Source organism: Pyrus communis, chromosome 15 (genome assembly GCF_963583255.1).
Source record: "Pyrus communis chromosome 15, drPyrComm1.1, whole genome shotgun sequence".
Lineage (NCBI taxonomy): Eukaryota > Viridiplantae > Streptophyta > Magnoliopsida > Rosales > Rosaceae > Pyrus > Pyrus communis.
This window is the reverse complement of record NC_084817.1, coordinates 3503584-3523444: the sequence shown is the minus strand read 5'-3', so window position 1 is coordinate 3523444 and position 19861 is coordinate 3503584. Positions and strand designations below refer to the sequence as shown.

The 19861-nt window shown below is 36.9% G+C and overlaps 1 protein-coding gene across 1 annotated transcript; it reads left to right on the top strand.

Moving 5' to 3' along the window:
* The first annotated feature begins 15444 nt into the window (after positions 1-15444).
* Positions 15445-19861, top strand: LOC137717668 (mitogen-activated protein kinase kinase kinase 5-like). Its single transcript, XM_068457105.1, has 10 exons — positions 15445-16201; positions 16320-17084; positions 17202-17289; positions 17612-17674; positions 17764-17927; positions 18279-18354; positions 18502-18561; positions 18648-18773; positions 18947-19134; positions 19269-19861. The coding sequence occupies exons 1-9, from the start codon at positions 15810-15812 to the stop codon at positions 19124-19126; spliced, it is 1914 nt and encodes a 637-aa protein (XP_068313206.1). The 5' UTR covers positions 15445-15809; the 3' UTR covers positions 19127-19134; positions 19269-19861.

Below are 19861 nucleotides of genomic sequence, written 5' to 3'. Positions count from 1 at the left end.
GAGTAAATCAGGTGCGATTTTTGGGAAAGCGTAGGAGTCTGATTCCCGAATTATGAAATATGAAGCGATTTTTGGGAAAGCGTAGGAGTCTGATTCCCGAATTATGAAATATGAAGAGTAAATCATAAAGTGGTGTTACAACTTTAACTGAATTAGAACAATAGTTTATCAATTAAAATTTCATTAACATTGGTTTCTTAATTTATCAAAACGTGCAACTATGGTCATTTTCGTCAATTCTTTTAGAACTCTCGTCAAAATGAGTTACGTAGCTGTTGACCTTAAAAATTACAAAGTCTACGTGGCGCGTAGGCCAAGTAACTAATGAACTAATTATGTCATTCAATCGATGCCGGGCATGCCAACTCGTGAGTCGAGCTCGGCCGACGAGTAAAATTTGTTGATGTTGCGTTGAGCACGCTGCTGATTTCTTGATCTTGGAATTTGTGGCCGAGAAAGGAACACGTCTCAGCCTTCGGGTTCTCGAGCCTGAAGACAAGACTACTAGTTCTGCAAAGTTCACGAATTGTCGACGCTTGGTTCGGTCACGGTGATTACATTCGTAAGAGTATAAGCACGTTGAACAAACTCCAAACTATACGGACACAGGTACTCAAAAGAGATGTATGTCTTGATGGTAAATGTGGTTCGGCCGTTAGAATGCCGAACTCTGAAACTCACTTGTGAGTATCCAATCATAAAATCACTCGGCGTTCAATGCTCCGAATATAGTAACTTGTAACACCTTACTTCATCGAGAAGGCTAATAAGATGACCTCCGCCGATAAGGATTCAGAAACTCTTCTCGATCGAGACTTGGATAGGTAACCAGTCGGCCTCGACGTAGTACTGTTTATCTAAACTGAAAGTGTTCCCCGGTTGCCTTCACAGTGCTGTTTATCCAAACTGATGTGTTGACGGAAAAAGAAAATAAAAAAAATCTCAAGATGTTTGAGAGGTTTGCGCTTGAATTGGAGGGGGCCTCCATGTTGCATGACCTCTTGTATTTATAGTGATTGTGTCTGCTCGCAGCCTGATGGTATTTGTAGAATTCAATCGCAATTCAAACTCTTGAAAGGGAGACTGATCCGCGTGTCATCTATCTGAGCCTATCTGCGCTTATCACAACACCACCAAAATCCTATCCCATCTAGGCTTCTTATCAAAATCTCATCTCATGCATGCATCTCATCAGACCATCTTGATCAATTCCGAGCCACGTGCATAACAACATTTACCCATCATCATTATCACCCACTTTTAAATGAATAATAATAACCAAAAAACCCAATCCTTTCAGCAACTTTCAAGCGACCTTGGGCAAACAAACAATATCAACCAAAATGATAATGATTATAGCATGCCACGTGCTGCTAATCATTCCCAAAATGATGATCTTTATCCCTCGGTTCCTAAAACTTCCCAAGTGGAACCAATCCGTATGCCCACATACCACGTATCCAAAATTACTTTGAATTGCACTGTTTTTGGGTTAAAGATTCTTCGTTCGCTTCCAACTCAACTCGTTTTTTCCCATCCGATGATCTAGAATTATACTCAACAAATGGCCTCGATTGCACGAGCCGATAGTGTAATTTTAGGTCCAAACAGTACCATGCACGTGAAACTGAATTAAGGGGCAAATATAGTAAATCAAATAAGAAAAATTGTATCAATAGTCTCTTAACTTTAATCCAACTGGAGAAATAGTCTCTTAATTTTAATTTAATTGGAGCAATGGTCCCTCAACTTTAACCTAATTATAACAATGGTCTTTCCAACATAACTCATTTTGACAAAGTTGACGAAACTATAGCTATACGTTTTGTTGAGTTGAGAGATCATTGCTTTAATTTAATTAAAATTTAGAAACTATTACTATAATTACTCAAATATGAATGAATGGCAGGAGAATATTTTGCTTGTGGCTAGGGGTGGGCATAAACCGTCAAACCGCAAAACCACATCGAACTGTATGGAAAAAAACCAAAAAGAATCGCATTGACCGAAAAAGTCAGCTTTGAGTCAAAAATTGAACCGGACCGATTCAAACCAGTTTCGATTTCGATTTTGAAGGAACAAGGATTGGTCGGAATCCAACCGAACCAGTTTATTAATAATAAGTTAATTAGTTAATTATACATATATACACACACACACGTGTCATGGTATAATAGGTTAAAAATTAGGGTCACCCACCCTCAAATGTTTTTGCTTGCTGTTGTTGCTGATGCTGCCAATATCAGGGGACCAATATAGGAGACTGATGTTGCTTAAGTTCTTGATTTTTTTTGTTTGATGACCGACCAATGCATATTTCTTTTAAATTAAGGTTCTAAAAGACGCTAGGAGCTAGTCGGGTGGCGAACTGGAGCCTAGCGCCTAGGCGGGGTCTAGGCGGGTGCCTAGGCAGATTTAAGTAAATTCATTATATTTTGTATAAATAAGTATCTGTTTATATTTAATATATAATTTCATCATAAACTACAAAATAAAATGACATATGTATTATAAAGTATTATAACATAATGAAAACATAGGGAACAAACATATAGTGTGTGCTCATTTAAGTATTCAACAAATCTCTTACAATTTATTGAAAAAAAATTAAATGCAAATTGAAAGTTATTTATTTTCTGTCTAAGTGAGTCGCAACCTAGGCAAGTGCCTAATGGGTCTGGATGGGCTAGGCGATCTAGGCGAGCGCATCAACTAGTCTAGACGTCCTTTCTTAATTTTCAAACGCATCAACTACTTTAGAACAATGTTAATTGTCTCTTTTTGTTAACTTGGTGTCATTGCCAAAGACATTTGCATTAAATATTATTTGTGTTGTATGTAACTTTATATAATCATTTTAGAATACGTATGTGAATGCATGATGATTTGGTGTTTGAATAATTTAGTATTTGGAACTGTAAATCGGCAAGAACCGAATTGGAACCAGTGTAGACTGAACCATACGATTCTAGTAATAAATTTAAGTGGAACCGCATCAAATCGAACCATTGATATTTTTTGGTTTCGATTCCAGTTTAGGGGTGGAACCTCACCATGCCCACTCCTACTTGTGGCGTGATTTAGAGGTGGTAGTAGCAAAATCTAGATGCCTCTCAAGGCGAGATAATGGTAAAAATGCTACCTTTATTCCAAAATAAAAAGCTTCAGTCGAGGTAACTTTTAGTTGACATTGTGTTAGTAACAGTTTATCACATTTTTTTGCCATTGTCAATCACTGGTTTGTTTGGAAGTGTTTTTAAAATGACTAAAAACACTTCTACAAAAAATATTGGGTTTCAAAAGTACTTTAATTGCTTTTTAGGATTCATATGCATTTTTACTCAGTGATAGTTCTAAAAACATTTTCATTAAAAACCCTCTCAATTATTTTGAGACCACTTCCAAACAAGCCCTACAATTGTTTGAACAAAACCCAAAAATTGCATTTACCTTGCTGATACTGTAATCAAACCTCTGAATGGCTTGTACTGAGTTGGACTATTCTATTGCCCATTAATTTTACCGTAAAACTTAAGAGCCTGTTAGGTATCCTTTTTGAAATTTTTTATTATTTCTCAAAATATTTCTTAAGAACATTTCTTGAAAACAATTTTCTTTCAGACTAAAAAACTTGATAGGTTTGCGATTTAAAGATTTTAAATCTTACGACTTAAACTAGATAAAGAAATCTAAAAAGAGGGGGTCGCAGGAAAGGGAGAAAGAGGAGAGATGATGAAAGAAAGTAAGAGATGATTGAAGGAAAGAGAAAGAAAAGAGGATAACGAGATAGTGAGGAAGATGAGTGAGAGAAAGAACCGAGATAATGAAGAAAGCAGATTGGAGAAGAGAGGAAAAAGGTAAAAAAAATAAATAAATAAAAAATAAAAAGAGGAGAGAAAGAGAGAGAGAAAGAATAAAAGAGAGAGATTTGGAGTGAAATGGGAAGATGAAGAGAAAAGAAAGGAGTGAATTTAAATTTAAAACCTCTAAAACCTACAAGAATGAATAGTGGGGAAAATGTGAACATGATGCAAACAGTAAATGCACCAAAGTTGGAAGAGGTCCCACATTCCAACACCCCTCCAATTGCCACACATTCCAACACCCCTCTAAAACCTCTCCATACATTCTTCATCGATATTTTCTCATCCCCTCCAATTGCCATACATTCTGCAACTACGAAACAATTAATATTAACCTATCGATCCACTTCACTCACACTGTATCGACACATTGACTCATTACACAAGGTTTCATGCTTTTTCAAATAGCATTTTCTTACAAGAAGATTTGAACTCTGAAAATATATTGTTTAGATAATATTTTTGTACAACGATACATTTACATTAAGATGATAGATAAATATAATGGTTGTGAACTCGTCATTCCGATATTTAAACCTAAGACTTCTCACTTACAAGTAAAAAAAAAATGTCCGTAGACCTGAGAGTGCCCAATTTTAATTTATAACTGCATTTTATAAAATTTGGCACCCTAAGAGCCGAACAATATATTGGCAATCAATCTAATTTTTAGTTTTTCATGATTAGGTTTTCACAATTTTCTTCATCTAGGGGTTTAGGAGAGCAAGACTCCAACCATCTCTTTAGTATCTCTCTTTCCACAAAAGGTTTAAAAATTCCAAAGAGTACAGAGTAAACATTGTAACACTGTATCAATCAAACTCATTTATATTTGTCAGGAAGACAATGTTGTTCCAAGCAAAAGAAAAAAAAAATATTGTATTTTTATTTTCTTACACACCTATTTTTATATTGTTCATTATTTTTGTTTGATCATTTAATTTAATAGTCACATATAAAATAAAATATGTGAAAAGCTAAAAATGACGTGTGATAATTAGCTTCCCAAGCAAAATTGTGATTCAAGGCTGCAGTGGAACAAGGGAACAGATTTTTCATGTTGGGTAAGCTTGAAAATGTTGGAAATGTGCCCTAAAACCAATCATATGATGATACTTTATGGACAATTCACATGTTAAACTAATCTAGTTTAATATTAAGGGCAAAGATTATTGTTTGAGCCGTCTCATATAAATGTTATATGCTTAAACGATAAGTCCAAGGAATATGTGATTGGAAGAATGCGATCTAAAGAAGTTAGATTCATGAGACCATTCTTTCGTTGACACATCCTAAACGTTCCTGATCATAGGATTGTCAATTGGGCATTGACAGTCCGTTAAGATCAGTACGTGCTATGTCTTCTCTCAGGGAGAATGACTAATCTCGAGTCATTGGTGTGTGTGACATCAAGACAAGTACATAGGTGCTCAATAGAGAATGAGTTCACTGAACACGATCAACGAAGAATTCTCATATTCATGTCACATGAGAACTCATGGTTGGGATAATGCAAATTAGTCTTTTGACCTGAGGCATCACAGTTGTCTTGTGGTTAGGTCCTTAATCTTTGATTATGTCAAAATCACTCCATCAGGAGGGTATCCACGGCATCGTTGGGGTTAAGCCACTTAGCCATGGAGGCAAGTGAATGCGCAACAAGGGATCTCTAACCTTCAAACTGTTTGAGGGAGAATACTCTATAATATGATTTAGAATCTCTGGCCAGAGTATGAATGAGGTGTTGGAATGTGTTCCAAATCACATTCAAGGTAATCATATAAGTACAAGACTCACATTGGATAGTAGACATGCATAAACTATCAAACCAAACAATGTGGTCAAGAGTATTATATTAAAGAAAGACCGTATTGCATTTGTAATCCTAAAACTGAATAGGTTCTCCACCTCTTCTGATTAGCTTGGGTAACCATGACATGCTGCTAGGCGTCAACCATGGTTTGTGGAAGCCCTAAAAGTGTATTATCACTAACGGGAGAATTGAAAGTAAGTTTCAATTCACAATCGATTTGAAAGAGTTTGAATCGCCCACTGCCTCGCTAAAAGGAACCTAATGGATCGTACACCGTGTAAGGTAGAGATTGAAGATTCAACGGAGATGAGTAATAATAATTAAATGGTTTAATTATTTATGGCTAGGATTAATTAATATGTTAATTAATCAAACAAATAAGTTCGTTAAAGACCTCGGGATAGTTTTGGACCTTAAGGCCCAATGGGCTTCGAACGTCAAGTCCATTGACTTAAGTTGTATGACAACTTAATGAATAATGATTCACAAAGGCCCAAATAGCCCAATAAATCCCCTTAAATTCGGCCATTTAGAGGAGGGTAGTGAACTTGGCTTAATTGCAAGTTTGCCACTCCATTGTGAGGTGGTATAAAGACATCTTTATAGCCATTTCATCCTTAGGGTTTTTCTAAGGAAAAAAGATGAGAACAAACTCTCCTTTCTCTCTAAAATGGCCGGCCACTCTTGAGGAAAACATCTAGCAATCTTACTTCCTCAAGGTCACTCATTTCTTCTCCAATCTTACCTTGGTGTGGAGACTTAGAGGTTCTCAATTTTGGGAACTTGGAGAAACATTTTCATCCATCCAAATCTATGGATCTAAGATGCAAGGAATGAAGGCCCTATCTTTGGGTGATTAGCCTTTGCTTATGCAAAGAGGAATCTACAAAGGTATTGATTTCTCAACTCACTTTGTTTTGAGTTGAGTCTTGGTTCACCTATCTACTAGGCTTTGAAGTTCATGGGTTAAGTTTTGTTTTTGAGTGCATATAAACATGATTCCGCCTTTTAATTGTTAATTGCATGTTGTTGATGTTGCTCAAATGAACTTGTTTTTCACAAATATTCCTTCAGAAAAGACTGTTGAGATTGAATAAGGTTTAAAATATTTTTTGTGTTGTAAAAGTTATGGGTGACTGCTCACATACTTTTGACAAAAGATGAGAAGACTTTAGAATAGTGATCATGTTGTTGTTGTGGGAAGTTTTCAAAGAACACTCATTTCACTTTTGTAAGTTTTTACGGAAGTGGCTCTATTTAAAGAGCACTCCGCGTGTGATCACAATACACTACAAAAGAAAAGAACTGAAAACAATAATTTCAGTATCCCTTACTTCCTCTTTTTACATGTAATCTTTTTGTGTTATAATTAAGAAACTAAACAGTGTGATATTTTGCACCCACTTCGCTCACGTCCCTATCAAAGGTTATCTCTCTAACTTTTGCCTATTTATAACACGTTATCAGCACGAGTTTGTTAAATTGCGATATAATTGCCCATCATGCTTTGCATATTAAAATTTTTCTGTTGCTTGAGTGATACGGTATAATCGCCTATCCTATGCTATTTTGTTTCAATAAGAGTGGTGCGATACAATCTTCATCCTCATTAAGCATGTAAATCTTGAGCCTGAAGTTTCAAGTGCTTATCATTTTGGTCTGAAGATCAAAATAAAAAATTTGTAAGAACTAGAAATTCTAACACTACATTCCTCCAGAATACATATTATTGCAAATTCTTACACATCTCATTTTTCTTTCAGAAAAGAAAATGGCGAACTTAGCAAAACTTGGTTTTGTTGCCCTGGACATTACTGGGAAGAATTACCTGACCTGGGTAGTGGATACCAAAATCCATCTAGAGGCAAGGAATCTTGAAGAAACCATCAAGGAAAAAAACAGTGCATCATCTCAAGATCGGGCGAGTGCCCATGATGTTTATTCGTCGCCACCTTAATGAATGACTGAAGAGTGAGTACCTAACTGTTGAAGATCCATTAGCCATCTGGAATGCATTGAGAAATAGATACAATCACCGGAAAATGGTGATTCTTCCAAGACCTCTTTATGAGTGGCTGCACCTAAGGATCCAGGATTTCAAGTCGGTTGCTAAGTACAATTCCACAATGTTCAGAATTAGCTCCCAGATGAAGCTTTATGGGGAGACCATCACTAAGGAAGATATGCTGGAAAAGACTTTCAGCATCTTTCATGCCTCCAACATGCTACTGCAACAGCAGTATAGAGAGCGAGGCTTTATTGAGTACAACCAACTGATATTGGTGTTCCCTATGGCTGAACAAAACAATAAGCTTCTGATGAAAAATCATCAATCTCGACCTACTAGATTGTCACCATTCCCAAAAGTAAATGATGATTCTCTCAAAGTGAACACCACGTCATTTCATGGCAATAATTACAAATGAAGACGTGACCACAAACGAGGCTAGTGGAACGGGAAATGCAAGAATCATGGTGTTCGGTTTTACAACCAGGTTCCAAGGCATAATTCAGGCTTGAGCTTCAAAAATGTAAATCGTCATAAAGATAAAGCTCATACGAACAACACTCCTAGAAACCCTGAATGAGCATGTCATAGGTGTGGTGGCAACGGGCACTGGGTGCGTACCTGTCGTACACCAAAACATCTGATGGACCTGTATCAAGCCTCCCTCAAGGAGAATGGTGTCAAAACCAATTTCCTCAACCATGCTAAAGCGATGGATATACCTGATCTAGTGTTTGATTTATCAAGGTAATTAAACACAACACACCTAGATCTCAGACTTTATTGTGGAAAAAGGGAATGAAGCGTATTGGTCCAATTGAATCATTCCTGTTTGATGTACACTTATTATTCTGAACTTATAGTTTAAAGCTCGCATTTCAATTCAATAAAAATGGCATTTCAATTTCCTTTTATTATGAATAAATTGTTTTTAACTGTGATTCCTTTACTTAGAGAGCATGAAAAAAAACTATGGTTATTCTCAAAATAAGAGCAATGACGGAGATATTTGTCTTGCAGACAGCACAACCACACATACAATACTTTGAGATCGAAAATATTTCTCAAGCTTGATGCTTACAAAAGTAAAGGCAACAACAATATTAGGACAATCAAATGTAATTGAAGGCTCAGGAAAAACTCAAATCATGTTACCAAATAGAACAATATTGTCCATACAAAATATGATGTACGCTACTCAATCTACTTAAAATTTATTGAGTTTTAAGGACACACGTTTAAATGGATACCACATTAAAATGAAAAGTGTAGAAAATGTGGAATATCTATGCATTACCTCCAATGATACCCAAAAGCGTACTTTGGAGAAATTGCGTGGTTTATCGAGTTGATTGTATTATACATACATAAAGACAATTGAAGTACATACTGTCATGAACCAGAAGTTCATTGATTCAAAAATTTACATGTTTTGGCATGACCATCTCGGTCATCCAGGATCCACCATGATGCATAGAATCATTACCAACTTTAATGGACATCTATTGTTGAACAGACACATTACTATATCAAATGATAACCCTTGAAATGATTGTTCTCAAGGAAAGTTGGTAATTAGACAATCACAACTAAAGATTGATGTTGAATCCCTATCATTTTTGCTAAGAATTCAAGGGGATATTTGTGGACCTATTCAACCACCTTGTGGACCATTTCGATAGTTTATGATTTTGGTTGATGCAGATACCCGATGGTCACATTTTTACTTCTTATCTACTCGAAATGTAGTTTTTGCGAGACTTTTTGCTCAGATAACTAAGTTGCGAGCACAGTTCCCAAATTATCCTATCAAGTTAATCTGACTTGATAATGCTGGTGAATTTACGTCTCAAACCTTTGATGATTATTGCATGACACTAGACATTGACGTTGAACATCCTGTTCCTCATGTACATACTCAAAATGGTAGCAGAATCATTTATCAAGTGACTTCAATTAATAGCTCACCTCATGAAAACAAAATTGTCAGTCTCTGCATAGGGATATATCATCTTACATGCTGCATCATTGGTTCGATTGAGACCTATAACCAACTATCAATACTCCTCAGTACAACTCGTGTTTGAGCATCGGCCAAACATTTCACATTTATGAGTTTTTTTGTTGTGTTGTTTATGTGCCTATTGCACCGCCACAACGCACTAAAATGAGACATCAGCGTAGACTAGAAATTTATGTAGGTTTTGATTCACCATATATCATTAGATATTTGGAACCCTTGACAAATGATATGTTTACAGCTTGTTTTACGGATTGTCACTTTGATGAGACAATATTCCCATCATTAGGGGGAGAAAAGACCGTTCCAGAAGAACGGCAATAGCTGACATGGGTTGTACCCACCTTATCTTATTTTAATCCACGAAACACTCAATGTGAAAAGAAGTGAAAATGATCGTTCATCTTCAAAGTATTGCTAATCAAATGCTAAATACATTTAATGATACTACGAAAGTGACAAAATCACATATACCAACTACAAATGTGGTTGTAAGAATTGATGTCCTCGTTAGACAAAATAAAGTGGCAGCAAATGATTCATTTGGTGCACACTTGAAGCATGGTAGACCGCCAAGTTCAAAAGATTTAGCCCCTCGAAAAAGAAAGATGAGGGTACAACTGAATCCAAATGAAATCATTCAGAAAGAGAAAATGAATGACAAATCCACAATTCATGATTCTGTACTTTCAGAAAAGGAAAATGTCCTTGATGAGCCACATGTTCCTAAAGAGACAAAAGTACATGAAGGCAAAGAAATCTCTATAAATTATGCATGTACTAATGAATTGCGAGATCGAAATGAAATAATCTTCAACGACATGTTCGCATTCATAGTAGCCATTGAAATCATATTAAGCGATGATATTGAGACTCGCTTTGTTGATGAATGCAAACAGAGAAAAGATTGACCTAAGTGGAAAGATGCAATCCAAGCAGAATTAAATTTCTTACAAAGGCAAAGTGTTTTTGGACCGGTAGTCCAAACTTCGCCTGGTGTAAATCTCATAGGTTACAAATAGGTATTCACAAGAAAACACAATGAGAAAAAGGAGATTGCAGGTTATAAAGCAAGACACGTTGCATAAGGTTTTTCACAATGACCTGGAATTGATCATGAGGACACATACTCTCCTGTAATGGACCCAATTACGTTCCATTACTTAATAAGTTTGGTGATTTCAGAAAAACTTGATATGCGACTTATGGATGTTATCACCACGTATCTATATGGAGAATTAAATATTAACATATATATGAAGGTCCCAGAATGAATTAAGTTGCTTGAAATGACTAACAAACCACGAGGTATGCTCTCAATCAAATTAAAACGATCATTATATGGCCTGAAACAATCTGGATGAATGTGGTATAATTGTCTCAATGAATATTTGATCAAAGAATGATATATCAACAATGTCATTTGCCCTTGTGTGTTCATTAAGTAATCAAATTCTAGATTTGCTATAGTGTCAGTATATATCGATGATATGAACTTAGTTGGAACCGCTGAAGAGCTCAATAAAACTGCTGAATATCTGAAAAGCGAATTTGAAATGAAAGATCTTGGAAAAATAAAATATTGTCTCGACTTACAGATCGAGCATTGTGCTAATGGAATTTTGGTCCATCAATTAGCTTACATTGAAAAAATCCTGAAACGATTTGGCATGGACAAAGCTTATTCACTTAGTATGCCAATAATCATTCGTTCTTTGGACATTAAGAAAGATCCATTTCGTCCAAAATGAGATAATGAAATGGTCATTGGTCCAGAAGTATCATATCTGAGTGCAATAGATGCTTTATTATATTTAGCACAATGTATTAAACCGGATATAGCTTTTTTAGTCAACTTGTTAGGAAGGTATAGTTATGCTCCAACAATTCGTCATTGGAAGGAAGTCAAAGATATTTTACAAAACCTTCGTGTGACAACAGACATGAGTCTCTTATACTCAGAGAAATCCACAAATGACCAGATTTTTGTTGGATATGCAAATGTTGGTTTTCTCTATGATCCGCATAAAGCCCGCTCACAAACTAGATATGTGTTCACTAATGGAGATACATCAATCTCATGGCGCTCAACAAAGCAAACATTAATTGCTACCTCTTTCAATCACTTAGAAATACTTGCTTTACATGAAGCAAGTCGTGAATGTTCTTGGTTAAGATCAATGATTCATCATATCTGGAATTCATGTGGTCTACCTTCAAAGAAAGACACTCCAACTGTCATTCATGAAGATAATGCCGTATGTGTTGTCCAAATGAAGGAAAATTTCATCAATGGCGATAAGACTAAACACATATCTTCAAAGTTTTTCAATGCATATGAGATTCAGAAGGCTAAAGTTATTGAAGTCAGACAAATCTATTCTAATGAAAATCTGGCAAACCTGTTCACCAAATGTCTACTTAAATGCACGTTTCAGAAGTTAGTGCAAGGTATCGGATTACGTTGGCTTACCAATTAGTTAAATTTGAAGAATGCAGAATCAGGGGGAGCCTTCATGATACATGTCTGTTGTACTTTTTTTCCTTCAACTAGGATTTTTCCCACTGGGTTTTTCCTATCAAGGTTTTAACAAGGCAACACAAGCATGCTTAACATTATATCAACAATCCAGGTAAAGTTGTACTCTTTATCCTTCGCTATAGTTTTTTCCCAGTGGGTTTTTTTGAGCAAGGCTTTAACGAGGCAACTGATGTTGATATTATAGGCATCCAAGGGGGAGTGTTGTAAAAGTTGTGGGTGAATGCCCACATGCTTTTGGCAAAAGGTGAGAAGATTTTACAATAGTGATCATGTTGTTGTATGAAGTTTTCAAAGTACACTCATTTCACCTTTGTAAGTTTTTGTGGAAGTGGCTTTATTTAAAAAGCACTCCGTGTGATATCACAACATCCTGGAAAAGAAAACAACTAAAAGTAATAATATCAGTATCCCTTACTTTCTCTTTTTATCTACTATTCTTTTGTATTATAGTTACGATACTAAACAGTATGATATTTTGCACCCATTTCGTTCATGTCTCTAACAAAGGTTATCTCTTTAACTTTTGCCTATTTATAACTTGTCTTTATGTATGTTATATTCCAAATAATTATGTTCTCTATCCTTTTATTTTAAAAAGAAAAAAACCAACATCTTGCTACAAGCATAAGCGTGTAGCAATTGACTTTTTGATTGCTTTAATTGTATTTATTTTATGTTTATAGTTTTTTTCATTGAAATATACTTTGAACAATGATGAACTTACTAACCATCTCCATTTATATATATGGATTATCTTCTTGTTGTTTTAGCTACTTATTCAACGTGAATTCAACTGTCTTTATTTGAATTTTTAAATAGATGAAATTACGAAAAAAACCAATACATGTACAAGAAAATTAAAAAAAAAAAATTGACTTTACAGTCTAATGAAATATGAAAGAAAAAGACAGTAAAAAAAGAATCAGTAAAAGTTTATGAGAAAATGTGAATGTCAACTGTTGAGGTCTTTAGGTTTTTTTTTTTTTTTTTTTAACAAACGATATTATTTATACTAAACGGGAAGAGGTGGGCTTATCTCCCAATGAATTAGCAATAATATGATTCAAACTCATATTTGGTGAGAATTAAACCTAAAACCTCTCACTTATAAGTGAAGAGGAATATCACTAGACTGTAGTACTAAGTAGCATTGAGGCCTTTAGGTTAGAGTTTGTTAAACGCAAAGGTAAGCTTAGAAATTAAGGTTTGTGGCATGGGATGACAAGCCTTAATGCATGCCGACCCGACAGCACAGCCGGACGACGACCAGCTGCCCAAGAATACTATGATTTAAGAGAGACAGAAAGTGATCGAGAAGGAGGAGGAGGAGGCGGCTATTCAAACCCAAAATTTGGCATGGGATGGGAATCAACGTACGTATAAAGTCATGCAACGTTGAGTTGCCTCGGTTGCGTCGGATGCCTCAGTTGCCTGGGTGAGTGGGTGTTGCGTTGTCGGGTTGACGACGATGAGGTTCTGGTATTCCAACACTTGAACATTAATTACGCGTTTTACAAGCAAGACATTAGACTTTTTATACAAATTGCTTCGTGAAAAAAAAAAAAAAAATGTGTAAAAGGTAAAGTCAAGAATATGAGAGAATGAAATAACTCGTCTTTCCGGCAAATTACTTCCGTTTAGGTGCGGTCTGCTTGGTTTTGAAATTTTTGTAGTTTTGCTTGTTTTATGGAAGGATATGTGGGCACATGAGAAAATATAAGATTATGAATGAGAATATTCGAGGTAAAGTAGGAGTAGCCGAAATTGAAGGAAAGATGAAAAAAAATCAGTTACGATGGTTTGAACATATAAAACGAAGGCTTACTGACGCTCCGGTTAGAAGATGTGATTACGGGACAGAGGTTCAGGGCCAAAGGGGTAGAGAACCTAGGAAGACTTTGGAAGAAACTCAAAGAAAAGACTTAGAATACTTGGATCTAACGGAAGATGTGGCACAAAATCAAGAGTAATGACGTTTTATGATTCATACAGCAGACTCCATTTATTGGAAAAATGCTTTGTCGTTGTTGCTGCTTGTTTTATAGGGCTCTTCTTTATAATTGTTCATTTTATTATGGGGAAAAAAAATATGAGAAAATTAATAAGCATGAACTACCCACACAATCAACCAAAATTTTAGTATGGGAGGTATTAAAAATTCCATATTGTGATGTGAGGATTACATAATGGAAATTACATATTGTGATGTGAGACATACAAAACGGTTGATTCGACCAGTTGTAGTGCAAATGGTTATCCAAAAACACACATTATTAATAAACGTTAAGAATTTGACAAAAAGCTAATTTTAAGACACGTTAATACGCTTTTCTTTCATTGAGAGATTAGTATTGATTTTGAGTAAATACACATGGTTTATATGGTCCAAAATGCCTAAGACTTTTCTTTTGACCAAACAACATTTTAAATTACTCTAATTTATTACAACGAGACTCAAACTCTTTCACTCGAATAAGAACACGACAAACTACAGATCAAATCTCTTTATACCAAGAACAACGTACATAATATGAATAAGTCGTCGCATGACGTTCCATATCAATAAAATAAGAACAAGTGGACAAAAACTTACAGATATTTATTATCAAATAACATCGCTGTAACAACATACATATATCATAATATTTCTCCTAGTAAGTCTCCCTCTCTCCCCAAAAGATATAAAACGTCAAAGAACACAGTAAAACAGCCTAACACGGTATCAACCGGACCGCAAAAAGATCAAATCCAAATCGTTTTTCACATTTCCATTGACAAAGTCCTCATCCTCCTCCCCTCAGCTCAGCTGAGTGACTGAGTCAGCTCCTCGAACTCAACTCAACTATGCCTTGCAGTACGCATACGGCGTATCTTAGCTTTCGTCACCATCTTTATTCCTTAAAATTTAAAAACATTTACCTTCAAAAGAAGGACAAATTTTTAATTGTGAAGGTACACTACGTGTTTTTATATAAGTAATAGAAAATTTTAGTTTTCAAGTTATTAACTTTTTAATATACATATCTTATCATTTATATAATAATACATAATGTATTACCTCGTGTGTCGATCACATTAAAAAAATCTTTGCACACGTCAGTACTTTCAAGTATTAATTAATCTAAATTAAATTAAATTAAATTAAAGTGAATAAAAATGGAAGAACTAGAAGGTCGTCGCGTGCCTTGACATTGTGAACACACCCACATCTTTCGTTGGGTCGTCGTCTTCTTCTTCTTCTTCTTCTTATCGGACTCCCCAAACCCTCCAACACCACCGTCGACAACCTCGAAACTCAAGGGTCTCCCAGTTAGTCATCTCCTAATCACATGATTATGTCTTAAACTGGAAGGATTATTGTTTTTTCCAAGTACTTTTTTTTTATAAAATTCAACATGTTTGAATTTTAATTCTCAAGGAAATTCAGATCAAAGCGATCGAGAAACGACGCAGCATCTTCCTCTTCCACATATGTAAAAAAAAAAATATCTGAGATTCTGATACTTCAAGACGACGGCTTTTAGCTTAAGCTTCTGCTACAAGTGCTTTTCTCGAAAGCCCAAATGCCTTCTTCTTCGTTTCCTCTTCACAAACCCTGCAGAACTACAACCTCCTCCTCCCCTGGTTCTTCTTCTTCTTCTTCTGCTACTTCCTCTGCTCCTGCTCCGAAACAGGACAGTGGTGGGGGCAGCAGCGACCAGAGCCCGCGGCGGCTCACCCGGCAGAGGAAGCTCCGCCACCTCAATAGCCAGGACCTGGGTTCTACCCTCCCTGAAAAATCTTACTCCTCGCCTACTTCTCCGGAATATTCGACCCAGAAGTCAAGATCGCCGGGTTGCGGGTCCAAGTCAAACCACTGGTCTTCTGCGCCTGCTGCTCCGCAGCCCTTGCCGCTCCCTGAATCGCACGTGACCCGGAAACCCGAATTTGCTAAAGATGGGTACTTTGGCTGCAGGTAAAAGAGAAGCCTTTAGAATTCATCAGTTTTTTTGTTTGTGGGTATTTGATAAGTGCTTACTATGTGTTTGTTAAAATGCTGCACTGGGGTGGTTTTTTACTGTTTGAACTATCAGAAAGATCAAAAGTCACACAACCTCAGGATCTGCAGCGCCGAGTTCTTATTCGAGTCAAGTTGCCACAACCTCGGGAGGATCAGCAGCACCAGCGAGTGCCTATTCGAACAATCGTCGAGGGGCACTCTCCCAAGATGCTAACAGTGGTGGTGGTTTCTTTAACAACTTTGGTCTGAATATTCTTTCTAGGAAAGCTCTGGTGAATGGTGTATCAAGCCATCCTTTTAGCCCCCAAAGATCGAAAACGGTCGATAGTTATCCTATACTTGTTGCCCCCACTTCACCCGTTAATTGTTCAAGCAACTGCCATAGGGGAACGCCGCACGAATATGAAGCTTGCAACACCAGCAGGAGTGCTCCAACAAGTCCCTTTTCAAGTCCTGCAGTTAGTCCCAGGAGATCAAATCCCACGGCGGATTTTTTTACTTCTTTTGGGGCTCCCCACGAACAAAATCAGGAGGCCTTTCCTCCAAGATTATCACCAAATAGACCTGCTCATAGCCCCAGCCATTCTCCTACATCTCGAAGTCCACGCTTCAACCAGAAAATTTCAAATGGAAATGCATTTCCTTTGCATTCTTTAGAGAGGGCTGAAAGTATTAGCCAAGTCAGTGCCCACCCTTTGCCTCGGCCGCCTCCACCACAGCAGTCTGTCATGCCGTACAATGCAGAAGCTCTATCCACATCATCAATGAAGGGTCAATGGCAGAAGGGAAAACTTATTGGGCGCGGCACCTTTGGTAGTGTTTATCTCGCAACCAACCGGTATGCTAGTCCCCGGAAGCTTTGTGCTACTTTCTCTTGACTTTATTCTGCAATGATCATTATTTTGTTTTGTTCTTTTGAATTTAGCTCTTTTAAGATTTTCTGATTATATGACAGTGAAACCGGGGCCTTATGTGCAATGAAGGAAGTTGATGTCATTCCTGATGATCCTAAAGCTGCTGAATGTATAAGGCAATTGGAGCAGGTCCTTTTCTGGAGTCCTTTACCAGTTTCAATTCATAGAGCAGTTGTAGCTTATTGTTGTCTACCTTTAGATTTCTCTGGACCAACCAAATCTGCGGATTTAGGGAAAGTTTTGCATGTACTTGCACTGTGTCTGCATGTGTCGATCATAGGAAGGAATGAGTTGGTCGATATTTTCTGTAGGATAGAAGGTCAAAACCCTTCATAGTACCTCTCTTTGCGTATGATCAAATTACATATCAGTTGTGCTCAACTATGCTACTGGACATTCTGGGGTAGCTTTTAATGTTTCCCATTCTGTTCTTACTAGCTACCTGTTGCAGGAAATCAAAGTCCTCCGCACTCTAAAGCATCCAAATATTGTGCAGTATTATGGTAGTGAGATGGTGAGTATCTTTCTTACATGTGAAAGTTTATTAAAATCTAATCTTTGCAAGTTTTGCTAAATTGGGAAGTATTGTTTATGCATATGCAGACTGATGATCACTTCTACATATATTTGGAATATGTTCATCCTGGATCAATTAATAAATATGTCCAAGACCATATTGGAGTTATGACAGAATCTGTAGTTCGCAATTTTACTCGCCATATCCTCTCTGGGTTGGCTTTTTTGCACAGCATGAAGACAGTTCACAGGTGATAATAATGCTTGGTAGCAGATTTATATAACATATTGTGACCTCACTTATCTGTTAAAAGGAGCTTGTTACTTCACAAATTGCCTTGGCTCAACAAATGATGAGACAAGAAGAACCTTAGGAAAAATGTTTTTCTTCAAAGAGAATATTTGGATATACTTTAGAGATTCTTAATATTTTTCCAGCCGGGCAAAACATTTGGAGAATCACTGTTGCATTCCTTCCGAGCTTTCTTTGCCTTATTAATGATGTTCCAATGATTATTCTAAAGAAAGGTTATTTGCTGATCATGTTGTATTCCTTCGGAGCTTACTTTGCTTTATTGACGATGTTTGGATGTTTGTTCTAGGGATATAAAGGGTGCAAATTTGCTTGTTGATGCATCAGGCGTTGTTAAACTTGCCGATTTTGGGATGGCAAAACTTGTGAGTAATAAATTGTAAACACCTTCAGTTTGCTTTGGCTCCTGACATAAGCTTGACAAATCAATTTTTGAACAATCCAATTCATGACTCTGAGCACTCCCTGCAGTACTTTTGGGGTTTCATATTTAACTTACTTTTTGTATTCAGCTCAATGGGCAGTCGTACAATCTTTCTTTGAAGGGCAGTCCATACTGGATGGCTCCTGAGGTAAGCACATCATCATTATACACAAAATCGTAGATGGCCTGTAAACACTGTATATCGATTATATTTGCTTGGTTTGTTTCGTGCAGGTCATAAGGGCTGCAATGCAGAACAATGCTGATCCTGATCTTGCTTTGGCTGTCGATATATGGAGCTTGGGCTGTACCGTCATTGAGATGTTCAATGGAAAACCTCCGTGGAGTGACTTTACAGGAGTAAGTTCATTTTGAAACTTGTTATGTTTTATTCATCATAGCTTTGGATTTTTTCAGAATATTGTCAACTACCCGTAGTTTCATGTGCACAGTAAAAATCCGACAACATGCGGTTCGAGAATAGCTTTATTGCTTTATAAGTTTTTAACATCATGTTGTCTTCCTTCTGCCAGCCTCAGGCTATGTTCAAGGTTCTAAACACCATCCCGGATATACCAGAAGCATTGTCTGCAGAGGGAAAGGACTTCCTCCAATGGTGCTTCCGTAGGAACCCTATGGAGAGACTATCAGCTAGTGACCTACTTGAGCATCCGTTTGTAAGAAATTCACCCGTCAGACCTTTTCAATCGTAAACCTAATAGTAAGTTTTCAATTCAACATCCATAGGTCAATGAAGTTTGGAAAACTAAATTTCAATGGAAACTAGAGCCTGAGAGTTTTTTATATATGACCACTAAGTAGATATCTTGGCATGTTGCATGTGCACCATTGCAGGATAAATTGCATATATCGATCTCTCCACACACTTCTAATTGAGAGGTGGCTTTGCATCATTCTTCATCCTTGTCCCGAATTGCATCCCTTGTTCAAAGTCTCCAGCCATAAGCGTTTAAAGGAACCATGGAGCGGAAGTCCCAAAACCTCTGAAATCGGATGAAATGGAACCAAATTTTATCTCACGTTCCATTTGGAAGAAGCCCTTTTCTTCAGGAATGCCAATGCGCAGCTCCAGCGGAGATTTGCCATTGCTTGGTGTGCCTCCGATGAAGTTGCATAAGCTTCACCGGTGAATCAACTGAGCGGGATGTGGAAGCTGGTGTCGAGTTGAGGACTTGGAGCTAACACGGCAGGTTCATAGTCGGGGAGAGGATCGATTTTTCCGCGGAGTTAAGATTATTAGTAGGGAATCCAGATAGAGACTGTATACTCACTCACTTAGAACAGGTGACGGGAGCTGGTCATCGTTAATTTGTAAATACCAATTTCTGTGGATTCTCCAAATAGGAACTTTGAAACTTTGTTTCCCACGTTTGTGCAAAATGTTTGTGTAAAATGTCAAAAGATATTATCTAATTTGTATTTGGTGG

What these genes read in the sequence shown, in the direction of transcription:
- LOC137717668 (XM_068457105.1), top strand. Translation starts at nt 15,810, where the DNA reads ATGCCTTCTTCTTCGTTTCCTCTTCACAAACCCTGCAGAACTACAACC. An exon ending in GTATAAGGCAATTGGAGCAG is followed by an intron (nt 17,290 to 17,611) that starts GTCCTTTTCTGG and finishes TACCTGTTGCAG; the next exon opens with GAAATCAAAGTCCTCCGCAC. An exon ending in CATACTGGATGGCTCCTGAG is followed by an intron (nt 18,562 to 18,647) that starts GTAAGCACATCA and finishes TGTTTCGTGCAG; the next exon opens with GTCATAAGGGCTGCAATGCA.